The sequence below is a fragment of the Myxine glutinosa genome, chromosome 12, assembly GCF_964187855.1.
Source record: "Myxine glutinosa chromosome 12, kmMyxGlut1.1, whole genome shotgun sequence".
Lineage (NCBI taxonomy): Eukaryota > Metazoa > Chordata > Myxini > Myxiniformes > Myxinidae > Myxine > Myxine glutinosa.
In genome coordinates this window covers 16739167-16756304 of record NC_136272.1, presented here as the reverse complement: position 1 = coordinate 16756304, position 17138 = coordinate 16739167, and the positions used below count along the sequence as shown (strand labels likewise).

Here is a 17138-nt window from a genome sequence, read left to right as displayed (position 1 = left end):
ACGTGGTGGTGAGGTATTTATAATTACGTGGTGGTGAGGTGTTTTAATTAGTTGGTGGTGAGGTGTTTTGAATTAGTTGATGGTGAGGTGTTTTGAATTAGTTGGTGATGAGGTGTTTTGAATTATGTGGTGGTGAGGTGTTTTGAATTACTTGGTGGTGAGGTATTTATAATTACGTGGTGGTGAGGTGTTTTAATTAGGTGGTGGTGAGGTGTTTTGAATTAGTTGGTGATGAGGTGTTTTGAATTATGTGGTGGTGAGGTGTTTTGAATTACTTGGTGGTGAGGTGTTTTTAAATGACGTGGTGGTGAGGTGTTTTAATTATGTGGCTGTGAGGTGTTTTTATTACGTGTTTTATGTCTGTGAGGTGTTTTTATTACGTGTTTTATGTCTGAGGTGTTTTTATTACGTGTTTTATGGCTGTGAGGTGTTTTTATTACGTGTTTTATGGCTGTGAGGTGTTTTTAATTTTGTGGTGGTGAGGTGTTTTTATTACATGTTTTATGGCTGTGTGGTGTTTTTATTACGTGTTTTATGGCTGTGAAGTGTTTTTAATTTCGTGGTGGTGAGGTATTTTTATTACGTGTTTTATGGCTGTGAGGTGTTTTATTACGTGTTTTTTGGCTGTGAGGACGTGTGAGGTGTTTTTAATTTTGTGGTGGTGAGGTGTTTTTATTACGTGTTTTATGGCTGTGATGTGTTTTTATTTTCGTGGTGGTGAGGTGTTTTTATTACGTGTTTTATGGCTGTGAGGTGTTTTTATTACGTGTTTTATGGCTGTGAGGTGTTTTTAATTTCATTGTGGTGAGGTGTTTTTATTACTTGTTTTATGGCTGTGAGGTGTTTTTAATTTCGTTGTGGTGAGGTGTTTTTATTACGTGCTTGATGGCTGTGAGGTGTTTTTAATTTCGTTGTGGTGAGGTGTTTTTATTACGTGCTTGATGGCTGTGAGGTGTTTTTAATTTCGTGGTGGTGAGGTGTTTTTATTACGTGTTTTATGGTGGTGAGGTGTTTTTAATTACTTGGTGGTGAGGTATTTTGAATTACGTGATGGTGAGGTGTTTTGAATGACACGGTGGTGCGGTGTTTTGAATTACTTGGTGGTGAGGTGTTTTGAATTACGTGGTGGTGAGGTGTAATCGTCCCAAACTTCCAGTCTGCACCTACCCCTCCCCTACGTATGTACTGAGGGGTTCTTTCTTGAAAAAAAAACATTCAACCTAAATCTTCAACCTAAATTGCCTATAAAAATGTAATATCACAAACACAACAAATACATTTGTGCAAAGTAATTGTTTGTATTATGATTGGTGAAAATCATGACAACACAGCAACTCAGGTACAGTCATTAGTCTCAGCTAAAATAAGCCTGTTCCTCAGTATCGACGCTTGGTGAGGCGAGCGTAGCGAGCCGAGCCAAGCTAGTATATATAAATATATATATATATATATGTATATATATATATATATATGTATATATATATATATATATATATATGTATATTTATATATATATATATATATATATATATATATATATATAGTATATATATATATATATGTATATATATATATATATATATATATATATATATATGTATATATATATGTGTATATATATATATATATATATATGTATATATATATATATATATATATATGTATATATATATATATATATATATATATATATGTATATATATATATATATATATATATGTATATATATATATATATATATATATATATATGTATATATATATATATATATATATATATATGTATATATATATATATATATATGTATATATATATATATATATATGTATATATATATATATATATATATGTATATTTATATATATATATATGTATATATATATATATATATATGTATATATATATATATATATATATATATATATATATATATATATATATATACATATATATATATACATATATATATATATATATATATACATATATATATATATATATATATACATATACATATATATATATATATATATATATATATATATATATTGTTACGGATCGCGGATTAAGATGTTATTTACCGAGCGGTGGTATTGCCGCGACCTAACAGTTATTCCCCGACGTTGACCAAATCGCGCTATGCTAAATCAATGAAGGAAAGGACACAACGGCTGGGATAAATGAAACGACACAAGGGGTACAGTTCTCAAGACCTCCGGAGGAGGATATAATTAGTGGTGGAAAAGAAGGGTAGATTACAAGGTAATGAGGCAAAGACACAGAAAAGATGGGCACTTAGTCACAGTCTTATCTTATCCCCGACAGACCACAGACAAACGGGACAAGACTGACTTACACAGGGATTGATGGCAGGGAAGGACAGGTCGGTTGATAGCACAAGGTGCGGTGCACCTTGGCTCAGGGACAGGATACAGCTCGGTCCAAAAGATGCAGGGAGGTGTCACAGCGCTCGGAGGTGGCGTCCTTCTCGCTTCAAGTTCAGCGCGCATCTGACGTCACCTCCCTCTTCCTGCGCATGCTCAGCGGGGAGTGACACGCCCTCGGCTCGTTAGCTCCGCCCCAGATGGGATCGGTCCGCCGCTTCTATTGGGTGCGGGGGGTTACCGGGCTCCGCCCTTGACGAGGAGCTGACAGCGAGCCCCTACGTGGTAACCCCGTCGAGCACATGCTCAATGGCGGCTAACCAAGCCGGAGTGAGGACGCGCACTCCCCGCGCCGCCACCGTTGTTGTTGCTGTTGTTGTTGTTGTTGCTGAACCGTGAGGAAGAGCTGCGGGGAGGTATTGGGAGGTCCTAAACTTCCTAACGGTGCCATACAATCACATTCTGGTGCAACGAAGAGTCAGAATTAATGGAAACGAGTCCTTAACTGACATAGACTAAGAATAACTAGCAATATGTCCTATAGTTGTCTACGTGAGATGCGGTGGACCTGGATGCGACATTTAATGGGGGAAATAGGGGAAGGTCGGGTCTACAGAATGTTGTTTACAGAAAATGGGACTAGGGAATGGGGGATTGGGGATAGTTGGGAAGTATGGAGGAAATAGGGGAATATTTACAAGCGGATATGGATGGAGGCCAATCTCATATCCGCAACAATATATATATATATATATATATATATATATGTTTCATATGAGGTCGACTCCATATGATGAGTGGATACCAAAGATAACGTCACCGCGTGGCAGGCGGTGCGTATCGCTCCCAGCAAGGTGCAGCAGCAGCTGTATGGGACACCTTGCTGGCGGTTCTCTACTGATGATATGGTCGCATAGTGACTGATATATATATATATATATATATATATATATATATACATATATATATATATATATACATACATACATACATACATACATACATACACACACACACACACACACACACACACACACACATACACACACATACACACACATACACACACATACACACACATACACACACATACACTCACACATACACACACACATACACACACACATACACATACACACACACATACACACATACACACACATACACACATATACACATACATACATACACACACATACACACACATACACACACACATACACACACATACACACACATACACACATACACACATACACACATACATACATATACACATACATACATACATACATACATACACATACACATAAAAAAAAATAAAAAAACCACCGTTTAGAGGCCATTTTTCCCCGCAAAGCGGGGGTTGGCCTTTTTCGGGGACCGTGGTAGTTGGTGTTTTTTGGTCCCCTTTTTGAAGCAATGTTTTACGGCCGGATGCCCTTCCTGACGCCAACCCTTTTTGCCGCCTTCAACGACAAACAGGGAATTACCAGTGAACTGGTACTCAATTAGCCGACCTCGGAAGGATGACAGGCTGAGTCAACCCCCCTGGCATTAATTCGGCGATCGACCGAGATTCGAACCCAGGATCCTAGGATCCTAAGCCGGCACCCTAGCCGCTAGCCCAACACCAGGGATCATACATACACATACACATACACATATGCATATATATTTAGTTTTCCTCCATCGCCTTCCCCTCTCGGCACCTTACCACATCCCTCCTTATTGCAGTGTGGACACACTTCGACTCATTTCAGTCCCACAGCATGGATGTGATTATGATCGGGGATTGCAGCACAATGTGATAGAGATACTCTGAGCTGTAATCCTAGCCATACTACTGAGAAAACATTTTATCATTATTGCAACACAAGTTTGGAAAAATAATTTGGTGTAGAGTTGAACTTGTCAATTTTATAAAAGCATTCTTTCTCTTTTTTCGCGCTGAAATAAAAGCTCTGGGGGGAGTTTATAAGTGTTTTATTTTTATTCCTCTGCCGACGAAGTCTCCAGAGGCATTATCTTTTTGCCTTGTCCGTCTGTCCGTGCATCCATGAAAGGTTATCGGTACCCGTGATAACTTAAAAATGGCTGAAGGGATCCAAGTCAAACTTGGTACAGTTATGGATAATGATGTAAAGATGACCTGATTAGATTTTGGGGTCGAGGTCAGAGGTCCAGTTAGGTAGAAATTCTGTTACCGAGCTAACTTGTGAACCAGTGATGGGATTTTACCAAACTTATTATGAGTACATGTTGTGATGTAAAAACTGAAGAACTGATTATATTTCAGCATCAAAGGTCAGAGGTCATGTCGTGTACAAATGTGATACTTGAGAACAGCTGGAGGGATTTAAATCAAACTTTGTACAAGTATGTATAATGATGCAATAATGTGGGTGGAGGCATGTCAGTTGACGTCACAACGTCGAAGAGTGCCATTATTGTTATTTTAAAAATGCAAAAGTCATTTTTGCTTGCTCTGTACGTGACTTTCAAAGTGACTTTCAAAATGACGTATGAATGCTCAACAAGGCCTTTCACATGTGCTGTGTGTGTGCGTTTTCAATGGCTTTGTTCTGCTCGCCAGGCGCTTTTAACCTGCCACGGTAGGCTTAAATGTTAAACATTATTTTCAGCATTTAGCTGAAATTTCAACGGAAATTTAAAAAAATTTAAATGGAAATTTCAAAATGGTTAACCATAATTGTATTCGTGAATGCAAATCAGACTCACTGAATTTGGAGGAAATACCTCAAATATCTGTGGCTATAATATAAGAGGTGTTGATTTCCTATAAATTTCCTTTTGATACAGCCTAGCTGCCGTACTGGATATAAAATCACACAATCGCACAATCACACAAACACACTTCAGCTTTTAGCAATAGATGCAAAAATCGAGTATAATCTCTTGTGGCCCTGGAAGCCAACAAACAATATATTTATAACAGTGCTCACAGCTCCCACTCCTCCCCCACATGTTAAATAATAAATATCATCATTTTAAACTTAACCTGCACATTCACAAGCCCCAGATATCTCCTTCCCATTGATGTTCAGAAACACCTAATCGAGATACACAGTCCATTTACTGGTAGCGATCCTTCAGGGCGTTTGTGTAGCACACGCCTGTCCACTCGGGCCTTGCACCGACCCACATGGTCGGGAGTTTGCAGGACGAGCAATTGTCCATTCGGCAAGTGGAGAAAGTTCTCCAAGTCTTTCGTTGTGTCGAGGCACAGCCCTTTCTCTCAGGTTATTTTTCAGCTTCTTTTAGAAGCTTTCTTTGCCATTTTCGGTAACATTCCTTATCTCCCACACTCGGTATACTTAATGATGGCCTGAACGCTGCAGTTTCTGGGGTTGCTGCACATGTGTGCTGAGTTTGAGCATTCTGGTGTGGATTACAACATTTGAAAAGTGCCGTATTAGCCAAGGTATATTTTCTCTCTCTGGGAAAAAAAACGCCAAGTTCTCCAACATGGTGCCTTATTCTTTCTGAATGAGAGAAGCTTACTGGTGGTTGGAGGGAGCTGACCTCCAATCCCCCCAAAAATATTTTGTTTCAAAAATATTTCTGCTTTTTACTGTTATTTCTTTATACCTTTCAGACCATTCTGATCATATCAGTAATGACATGCTGAGCTGTATACAAGTTTGACCAATTTTCTCTTGTGCTTCCTTCGCACCCTCCAGAGTTCACTACTGGATATAAAAGAGCATGCTTCATCGCTTGCCTCATCTGGCTTGAAGAAGGACTCCAAGCTCAAGACGATGGAAATTACTCTTGAGCACAAGACCGAGGAATGCAGCAAACTCGAGTCTCACCTTCGAAAGGTATAGGGAGATGTTGGAGCCTGCTTTTCTAGAGGTGGAAGAGCAGTAATGTCGTAAAACTTGAAACCTTGTTTATTGTGCAGTCGCAGGAGGCAGAAGAAGTGGCCCGCAGCAGCCCAGAGCTGGGGGAGCGAGTGCGCGAACTAGAGTGTGAGTTGACACTGGCAAGACAGGAAGTGGCTCGCTCGCAGGCAGAAGTAGACCGCCTTCTGGACATCCTGCGAGAGGTTGAGAATGAGAAACACGACAAAGATAAGAAGATTGCTGAACTGGAGGGGTGAGTCTACCTCATTTGCAAAGCCTGGGGTAGTTTCCCAAGGCTGCCACCTTTCCTGAATTTAATTATTTGTATGGTAATCCCTGATTATTATTTTTACTAGCATTATTGAGCTTTAATTTGGACATTCCCAGAGAGTCGTGTTCTTGTTCGTGCTTTTTACATTGACATGAGCTCGTAAAGCACGAGAGAAGAAATTGTTGATGAGTTATTGCGTGTGTAGATTGAGGGAAACTGGACCCAACTTCAAAAACGTACAGTTACAAGATCAGAGCACGATACAATGTTGGTTGGGAGGGGAGTTGAGGGACTAGGTAGAGGGAGAATTGGACAAATAAGGTATGTGGGGAAGGATGAGAGCAAGTGGAGGACGCATGGGGTGAACAAGATGGACACCGCCGCAAACTCTCAATTGCAGAAGTGGAAGGAAAGACTGGAAACTTGGAAAGAGGTGTGTTTGAAGTGGGTTAATGGGGTAGAAAAGATAATGGTGAAAGTTTTATGAAAACATTGTCTGTGCATGCTGGCCTTGAGATGTACATATTAATTCACTTTTACATCTGCTAACACTCTATGGATGCAGCTAACAGAACCTTTGTGTGTGCTCTTGCTTTCCGTGCTTTTCGCATCTTCCCAGTTCGTCTCCCAGGTCAGTAGAAGTAGAGCATTCCTTTGCTTTTCCCACTGATTTAATTAATCCTTCATCTCTGGTTTCTTTCTGGGTCACAGTAAGTGCCGTTTGGTCGTGCAAACACAGCTTGCAACCATTTTGCATTTCTATTTTATTTTTTTGGGCACTTATATCTCTCATCTGCTTTTAAAATTGCACAATTTGTTTTGCTTCCATCGCTTAAACTCGCCTTCGACTAGACTCAGTGGCGTAATGATTAGCGCGTCCACTCTGAGTCTGGGAGACGGCGGTTTGAACCCTGGCCGAGTCATACAAAGGACTTTAAAAATGGTACGTGCTGCTTCCTTGCTCAACGCTTGGCATTTAAAAACGACAGAGCACGGACACACAACATTAGGTTGATATCCATTATGTAGGCTTGATGGGCCTTATGGCCTCCTCCTGCAATCAAGTTCCTTGGCCTGGTGTCTCATAGGTTGGCCATTGCCTCAGAATTTTCAATTCCAGATGGCGCAAGGGACTTTTTTCCCAGGAAGTCATCAATGCATGAATTTTACGAGCCGGCACCAAAGAAGAACTACTATCTGTGAACATTTATATACCTTACCAATTGTATATCTCGCTGCCTTGTGAGGAAGCATCTAGCTTATAGAATAAAATTGCCAACATGTGGGTTGGTCGCGGCTTTCTTAAGAAGTGACCAAATAACGTAGATATTCATTCCACTATTTCAGAAAACTGTATGCCGTACTTGATTTTGGATTCACCTCTCTCCTAGTTTCATTCCTCGTGGAATTGCTTCCAGCTACAATGGCCGTTTGGTGCGGTTCCAGCAGGTGGAACAATTGCACCTTTGCTTCACATGAGACTCTAAGATAGCTGTTCCATTTGCATGGCTTCTTCCTCTATCCATAGGCCTTTGTTCCAGTCCAATCAGCACATAACCAATGGATGCAGATATGTTTCAAGTAAAAAGTGTATCGTAAACCAACAGGTATGTAGTGTTATCAGAAGGCTTCAAAAACAAAGCGTTCTTGTATTTAACGAAACGAGCTTTTTCACTCTTTGCCAAAACAAACGTGCATTTGGAGGTCAAAATAAAGTTGACTTGTTTGGACGGAGATGGAACCACCTTCCAGAGGCTGTTCTCTCTCTCTCTCGCTTTTCCATCCAGAGCTTCAAGTAAGCCGTGCACCGCCATCTCTTGTCATCGCCAATTCTGCTCCATGATCTTTATTACCCCCATTAACCCTTCCTAACCCAACCATCCTACTTGCTAGTTTCAGTGTTTCCTCCCTTTCCACCCTGTCTCTCTCCCTTTTCCTGTTCATTCATTCCATTGATGTTTATCCCCCTATCGGTTTTACCTTGTTCTTCCATGAGCCTCGCTCCTGTCATGGAAAGAAAAAACATCGCCATACTGTATTTCCTGCCAAACTGTAAACAAGACTTGGAGTTAAACTCGCTGAACGTTTATCATGTTTTGATGAAAAGCCCACAGGAATCCGCAGGATCCCCTTCCCACGCCTCCTCCCCCCAAGCCCTCTCCCTCCCACACATCTCCCTGCCCTCAAATGTTATGTTTGTGTGCTTCCCCTTCTCTCCCCATCTTGTCTTCCACTCCCTCTTTTTATATATCTTGTTTGTCTGTTTGATTTGTTTGTGAAATAAATGTTAGCTCTTTCACGAGCCTCGATTCAGTATACAAAAAAAAAAAAAAAGTAAATTTTGGGACAGGAGTTCGGGATGAGTTGTTGATGTAAGATGTGCCGTGATTGAATATTGTTTGTGTGTAACGTGTGATTATGGGTTGGTCTGTGCAGACATCAGAAAGATAACAGCAAGAAGATGGCTAACCTGAAACACAAGGAACACGTGGAAAAGAAAAAGAGTGCACAGATGCTTGAGGAAGCACGGAAGCGTGAAGATAACCTGTCTGACGGTTCCCAGGCGCTCCAGGTGTGTTACTTTGGTAATTACGGTTTGGAGGACAGTTTGTACACTGGATGTACGAGTCGTATGTATTCTTTCCGGCTTCCCTTTGCGTTTGCAATCCATTCTCCACATGTTTTCCTTGGCATGCCCTGCAGGATTCCTTGCGCCAGCGCGACGAGCGGATTGAGGAGCTTGAGGACGCGCTGCGTGAGAGCGTGCAAATAACGGCTGACCGTGAAATGGTTCTGGCCCAACAGGAGGCCAACCATGCAACCTTGCAGAAACAGGTGCACCTGCCTGGCCTCCAAGCTGCCTTTCTTTCTGTCGTTTTTTTTTTTTTTACTTCCTTGGCTAATCAATCGCACCTTTGCTATGGCTAGCTAGTTGATCTGAGAAAAGCATTAAGGGACATGTCTCACAGCTCACGGAGACAACCAACATGCTTGAGAAGACCCGGCAGGAGGTGGAGATGGCACAAGTTAAGCTGAGCTCAATGCAGCAGTCTTTGGCAGAGAAGGAGGCACACTTGACAAACCTTCGTGCAGAGCGCCGGCGTCAGCTGGAGGAGGTGCTGGAGATGAAGTGAGCACAAGTTTGTTTACTGCGTGTGAGACACTGTTGATGTATCAGGTTATTGGATTGGTTACTTGCAGCAGTTGTCCGGGTTTTTTTGGTAGTTTGTTTCCAAATAATTCCTTAATGATGCTTCTTCAAAATTGCTCTAACCCCCATTTTGCATTACCCCTTTTTTGGATACCCTCCTTCCTGAGACTGTTTGATCCCACTCTTCCCTCCTTGTCTTCAAACAAGCAATGCACCACCCTTTCATGTGACCCTTTCCCCTTCTCCCTCCCCAAACCCCTCTCCGCCCTGTCCTCAAATACCCGATCACTTTATGCCCCATTAACCCTACCTTCTTACTTGCAGGTAACTGTCCTTCCTTCTCTTTCCTTCTCTTCCCTTTCTTTCCCTTCTCTTTCTGTCATATTTTCTTGGTCATTCAACCCCTTGCTTGTGTCCAACTGTAGTCCCACTGCCCCACAAATACTTAAGACGCTCGAAAATGGTTAAAATCTAACCTTTAAAAGAAAAACGTGCTTAATGATGTTTTTCACATCACACATTGGGACACAACGTGTTTTGGTCATCATAACACCGTATTTGTTATATTTTCGTTTATTTAGTGTTGTGTTGAGATCCAAAAGCAGCTTTGGTAGATGGCGCAAAATTGTATGGAGATTCTCATCCACCCTCTCCTCCCCCCCCCCCCCCCCCCGCTACCCCCTACCCTCCTGAACCTCTTCACTCCTTCCCCCCCGACACCCCTGTGCGGCCCCCTTTAGGATGAATAGTGTGCATGCAAACATCTAGTACAAAAGTAACGACAAGGTGTTCAGTTTTGCTAACCCTTCGTGCATTTGAATCCGATAACATGGCACATTGGTAGCGCACCTACTTTTTAGCTATCTCGCCTATATTTGATTCCCGACGTGATGAAAAGCCGGTGTATCAGTGCATCGCAGGCAGAGTGGTACATCACAAAATGTACCGTCCCTCAGATGGACGTGAACCTGGGTGTCCTGTATTCTTGCAATAGTTGTTGGATGTTAAAGATCCCACCGTGTCTTTCGCAAAGAGTGGTAGGCGAGTTATCAGTCAGACTCTGGCCAAAATTCCAAATTTCTTCTGTGACTACCTTTGCAAAGACCACAAAGGAGTTGGTGAAAGATAGAGTGCTCACAAGCCTGTCTGCAATGCATGAGTAACAGGCCCAGAGATTCGGCTTTATTGTTGGAGGTGCCAATGATTTTGAAGGCCTTGATCTCAAGGGCATCAAGGTGTGGGGCAGGGTAGCGAGCTCAAAGGTTCGAGCTGGAGATGAAGGCATTGTAGATTTTTTTTTTTTTTACTGCGTAGCCCATCGGGCAAAGCCGTCTGGAACAGTGTCAGTCTGTATGTATGTCTGTCCCCTCAAACGTATACCAATCAGAGCTGAGAATCTGGTCACATGACAGGCTGATGTGATTACGTCTGATGTCATTATTACGGCAGTACAGTGGCTGACTCTCCACACTCCGCCATTTTGATTTATGTGCCGTTCATGCCAAACATATAATCGAACCTGTCATATATCACAATCGCCATGCTCTACCTTTATGTTTTTCATTCAATGTGAAACACAAACAAACCGATTGTTAAAATGATCATCAAATATCGAAAGCATCGGCGTTACGGCTCTTCCAACAATACGGTACATATAGGGCTATAGGCCTTAGGCGTTATGACTCGCCTTCCGCTTCAGACAAATTAAGCCCAGGTTTCTTAATACAGTAGTGTATCGTTTGCAGTGGTATCATTTTCGTAATAATAATATTAATAATAATAGAGTAAATATGAACACAACACTTCAATCCCAATGTCATGAATACAAACTTCATGGATTGAAGCGGTGTATGGTTCATGAATCGGTGATAAGCTGTGTTCGGCACTAATATTAATAATCGCAGAAGTAAGGAATTAGCCTCGGCTTTTTAATGGTAATATCATTTTCGAAATATAACGTTTCTTGTTTTTTCTTCTTTTTTTCTTCTTTTTTTGTATACAAGATCGAGGCTCGTGTAAGAGCTAACATTAATGACAAAAAAAGCAGACGTACACAAAAGACATAATAAAGGGAGCGGGAGACAAGATGGGGAGAGAGGGGGAAGCACACAAGTACAACATTTGAGAGCAGGGACATCGGGAGATCTGTGGGAGGGAGAGGGCTTGGGGGGAGGAGGCGTGGGAAGAGGGTTGGGGGTGGGAGAGGTAAAAACCACATGGACACAGCTAGGACTTCCAGGAAAGGAGTCGGTATTTCAGAAAAGTGGATCTTGGGTGAATTAGCGGGGGTAGAAAAGATCGAGGTTTTGGATGGGGGAAGATAAGAGATGGTGGTGAACAGCTGTTTTAAAGACCTGGAGAGAGGAGTGGGATTGAAGAGAGTGAGGGAGTTTGTTCCAGAGGCGGGAGAAAAGAGGAATGAAAGAGTGGAGGTGAGCAGAGAGTCTTGATTTTGACAGTTTCACCAGAAGAAGGTTGCTGGCACATCTTCTGTGTCCTGTAGGAGTATTTGGGGGCAGAGCACAGACAGGGCTGGGGGGACAAGGCCATAGAGGAGTTGGTAGAAGACAGAAAGACCACCAACCTGCCTGCGGTGAGTGAGTGAAAGGCCCTTGGAGTTAGCTTCGTCGCGGGAGATTCCAATGATTCTGAAAGCTTTGGTTTCAACAGCGTGAAGCCGAGCGAGGTGTGAGGCAGGAGCACCAGCCCAGAGGGGAGAGCAGTATTCCATTGAGCTATGGATGAAAGCCTTGTATGTGGTGAGGAGCTCAGGTGTGTCAAGGAAGGACTTCGCACGACGGACCAGTCGGCGACTGGCTTTGGAGTCCAGCTTGGAAATGTGGTTTTCCCAGGAAAGATCATGGCAGATAGTGAGACCCAAAAGCTTGAGTGACAGAACTTCTTGGAGAGGATTATTCAGAAAGTGGATGGGAGGGTTGTCCAGTCGGTCTTTTCGAAGAGACATCGTGAGAGTGTGAGATTTGTTCGGATTGAAAGACATGTTCCACTTGTTTGACCAGTCAGACTTTTGGTTTTATTTTAATGATATGTCGCCTGCCACAAAGCCTTTAAGGCCACTTGAGGTGGGGGCTACACAAAGGAAAGTGTAGATATTGGACAGAAAGGAGGAATCCATTGACAATCCTCTTGAATTGAGGTCGGTTGGGATAGAGTGGAAAGCAGGATGCAGGTAAACTGTTCAAGAGTGATGCAGGGTGGGGGAGGGGGGGGGACCTAGAAGAATACCTCATAGTCTTCCTCCTCGGGACAGATCGCTGGATTCACGTCGCTGCATTCTGTCAAGAAGAGATAGGCCGTAGTACCAGCCCAAATACAGCAATGACACTCCATGACATGATGTTTAGTGACCTTGTGTAGATGGAGCATAGCAGCTTGAGAAAGGTATCGCCGAGCATGAAATAAGCAGCCAAAGTGCTGGGAGGCTCTATTAGCAATACCAGATATGTACTTTTCGCAGCTGATGTTTGAGCTGATATCCAATCCAAGCAGATGTATAACCGGAAGTTCCTGCAAAGGTGATGAATCCATAGACAGGGTTGGAAAACAAGGTGATCTTGAACTAGGCCAAAACAAGTGGGTTTTTTTGGTTGAAAGTACCAAGCCAGTCTTTTCTCCATTTTATCACATTCTCTAAGTCCTGATTGAGAGTGGTACTGGCATGGTCACGGGTATGAGACAAGGTTCCTGGGTAGGTTGTATACAGTGCTGAGTCATCTGTGTAAATGCATAACTGAGAAAGAATCCAATCAGGAAGATCATCGATTATATAAGTATAACAATATTGTACCCAACACAGGCCCCTGTGGGACACCAGCATTAGTATTATGGCCAGGGGATGACTGTCCCTCATGTACCACACAGATTTTGCGATATGCAAGGGAGTCAGAGATTGTATCAAACTTTATCTAGAAATGCCATATGATTTTAGCTCATGGATGAGGCCCTTGTGCCACACTTTGTCAAAAGCCTTGGAGATGTCGAGAGCAACAACCCTGACTTGTCCACAATTATCCAAGGCCCGATTGACATGTTCCGTGATTAGGGATAAAACATCACCAGTAGGCCTTGACTGTCTAAATTCATACTGGACATCAGTTAGGAGGTTGTGGGGTTTCCAGATAAGTCATGAGTTGTCGTTTTATCAAGGATTCAAACACTTTGCTTACAATGGGTAGAAGGCCAACAGGTCGATAGTTAGAAGGATCAGATTTCTCACCGGAGCCTTTAAAGACGAGACTACAGAGGCCTGCTTCCACCTAAGTAGAAACACAGACTTTAAGAGAAACAAGCAATACAGTTTTGAGAGAACAGATGACAGTTCAGGTGAACACATCTTCAGGTTGTTAGAAGTTTGGACTTGCCAAGGAAAGACTTGGCAAGATGGAGGATGCCCAGTCGGTGTCCGGCTTTCCAAGCCAATTCCGGTATGCGGTTTGCCCTAGGAGATCGTGGCTGATCTGAGGCACCCAAGTTTGAGGGACTGAACTTGTTCATGTGGTTTGTCAAGGAAGTAGATGGGAGGGTTTGTCAGACCGTACAGTCGGAGAGCGAGTGTGAAGTTTATCAAGATTGAAGCACATATTCCAAGCCTTGGACAAACTCCTGCTTCCGTTGTTTGTAGAGAGGGAAGAGGCACTGCCTGCCTGTCCAAAGGATGAGGGATGCTTTGACAGAGGGTGGAGTCGTTGGCTGGAATGATGGTTTCCATACAATCAGAAAGGTCATTGATGAAGATGAGCCACAGGACTAGTCAGAAACACTGCCCAAGATGCCAGCCCCGATTGGCTGAGGATATCAGAGTATCCCGTTGATAGCTACGTGCTCACTGCGAGAGTTGAGTAAGTCATCAAGCATGTCCAGGGTATTCACGTGATCTAGATCTGAATGGATGGTCTGAGGTCAGGTCGGTGAAGAAAAGGAAAAATTTGATGTCAAACTCTATGATTGGTTCCATGACTTTTCTGAAAGCTAATGGACCTGTAATTTAGAGGCTCCGTTTTGTGCCTTTTTATTGTGTACTTCAAGCTGTCTGCATTGACCGCAGACTGTGGTTTGAGCTTTGAATCTTCAAGTTGGTCCATTTGTGACATTTTGAGTTGCAATCATATCTCTCACAAAACATGATTGGCATACTTTTCTTCCTCTTCCTCTTCTTCTTCTTCTTCTTCTTCTTCTTCTTCATTAATTGCACAAGGCCGTGGTGGAATGGTTGGAGTGACTACTCTGAGTCTGGGAGGTTGGCGGTACGAACCCTGGCAGATTCATACAAAAGACGTTTAGTCAGGGCCCTTAGGGATATTTTGGGGCCGTTTGGTTCAAATTCTTCCAAAAGCACCAAATTTGGCCCAGATGTTGCCCATGCCATACTCTTTCGATTTTTGACGGTGCCTACGCTAACCCGCCGGCCCAAGAGGAATGTTTATTTCATCAAATCGCTATCCTGCAGAACCTTTCACAGCAGGATGTCCTGCATTGTCTGTCATCTCCGTTAACTAATGTTGCATGAATGGTCGATGGATACACGATAGAGGAAGGCCTCTGCAAACCAGGCTAAACTATTGTTACGGATCGCGGTTAGATGTTATTTCGACCGAGCGGTGGTGTATTACCGCGACCTAACAGTTATTCCCCGACTCTTCCCCAACTCACCCGATTCCACCCGAACGTTGGCCAAATCGCGCTACGCTAAATCAATGATTGGAAAGGACACAACGACTGGGATAAATGAAACGACGCAAGGGGTACAGTTCTCAAGACCTCCGGAGGAGGGTATAATTAGTGGTGGAGAAAAGGGGTAGATTACAAGGTAGAGTGAGGTAAAAGACACAGAAGAGATGGGCACTTAAATACAATCTTATCTTATCCCAGACAGACCACAGACAAACGGAACAAGGCTGACTTACACAGGGATTGATGGCAGGAAGGGACAGGCAGTCGATAGCACAAGGTGCACCTTGGCTCAGGGACAGGATAAAGCACGGTCCAGTCCAGAGATGCGGGGAGGTGTCACAGCGCTCGGAAGGGACGTCTCTCTTGCTTCAAGCTCAGCGCGCATCTGACGTCACCTCCCTCTTCCTGCGCATGCTCAGCGGGGAGTGACACGCCCTCGGCTGGTTGGCTCCGCCCCAGATGGGACCGGTCCGCCGCTTCCATTGGGTGCGGGGGTTACCGGGCTCCGCCCTTGACGAGGAGCTGACAGGGAGCCCCTATTTGGTAACCCCGTCGAGCACATGTTCGATGGCGGCTCGCTGGGAAGGCCTCATGCCCTCCCAACACCCCCTACCAACCAAGCCGGAGTGAGGACGCGCACTCCCTGTGCACGCCGCCGCCGTTGCTGTTGTTGTTGTTGTTGTTGTTGCTGAACCGTGAGGAAGAGCTGCGGGGAGGTATTGGGAGGTCCTAAACTTCCTAACGGTGCCATACAATCACATTCTGGTGCAACGAAGGGTCAGAATTAATGGAAACGAGTCCTTAACTGACATAGACTAAGAATAACTAGCAAGATGTCCTATAGTTGTCTTACATGAGATGCGGTGAACCTGGGCACGACATTTAATGGGGGAAATAGGGGGAGGTCGGGTCTACAGAGTGTTGTTTACAGAAAATGGGACTAGGGAATGGGGGATTGGGGATAGTTGGGAAGTATTGAGGAAATAGGGGAATATTTACAAGCGGATATGGATGGATGCAAATCCCATATCCGCAACATTGCACCCTTCTCTACCTCGGGGCGTCCCGACCCGATAAATTTTTACCTACGTTAGTGTGGCACTCAGATGTAGTTCTCTCTACTATTAACTCAACCCTGAGTGCGACAGTTTTACAGATGTTCACAAATGAGTAAATATGTCCCCCTGTGACGTTGCACCCTTCTCCTAACAGAAACACACCCACAGGATAACTGAATCGCGGAAAGCATCCTCAAACTAAACATACAGCCGGTAGGGAGCATCATTTATACAAGACTGATATTTACACTACGATCCAGGACCTGTTCTTTGAGGAACACATGCAGATGTTATGCATAGAGAGAGAGAGCACGCATGCCAGCATCGATACACCAACCCACGAGTGCCCTGTGGCCCTATGGCCTTTAATAATGTGCAGAGCACCCCGTCCAAGCACCAAAAGCACCACCCCATTATGCACAGTCAGCACCATCCGGTGCACCAATAAAGTGTTCAATAATAAATGCACAATCAAGTGTCCATGGTCACCGGTGGTGTCGCAGCCGGCCGATGTTCTGCCGCTGGTCTTGCCTTCATGGAGTGCACTTGGCCTTCTGGCTTCTTTAGAAATAAAGAAAGGCGCCAACCGCGTCCATTTCTAAATTGTGGCCGTCAGGGGGGCCAACTAAAAGTGGTTCACCTGTATGGCATAGGTGCCACGTTGACCCAGAGGTCCATCCACGGGTGGTGCTTGACCGCAAAAGAACTGCGGTC

At 43.6% G+C, this 17138-nt stretch overlaps 1 protein-coding gene across 3 annotated transcripts in view; it reads left to right on the top strand.

Moving 5' to 3' along the window:
* The window catches only part of LOC137438165 (ELKS/Rab6-interacting/CAST family member 1), a 119942-nt gene that overhangs the window by 86999 nt on the left and 15805 nt on the right, over positions 1–17138 (top strand). For all 3 annotated transcript variants that reach the window (XM_068133173.2, XM_068133171.2, XM_068133172.2), the window contains exons 13-17: positions 6089–6229; positions 6313–6506; positions 8961–9096; positions 9228–9359; positions 9494–9654. In XM_068133173.2, the coding sequence (XP_067989274.1) occupies positions 6089–6229; positions 6313–6506; positions 8961–9096; positions 9228–9359; positions 9494–9654 (764 nt within the window). The remainder of the gene's footprint in view (positions 1–6088; positions 6230–6312; positions 6507–8960; positions 9097–9227; positions 9360–9493; positions 9655–17138) is intronic.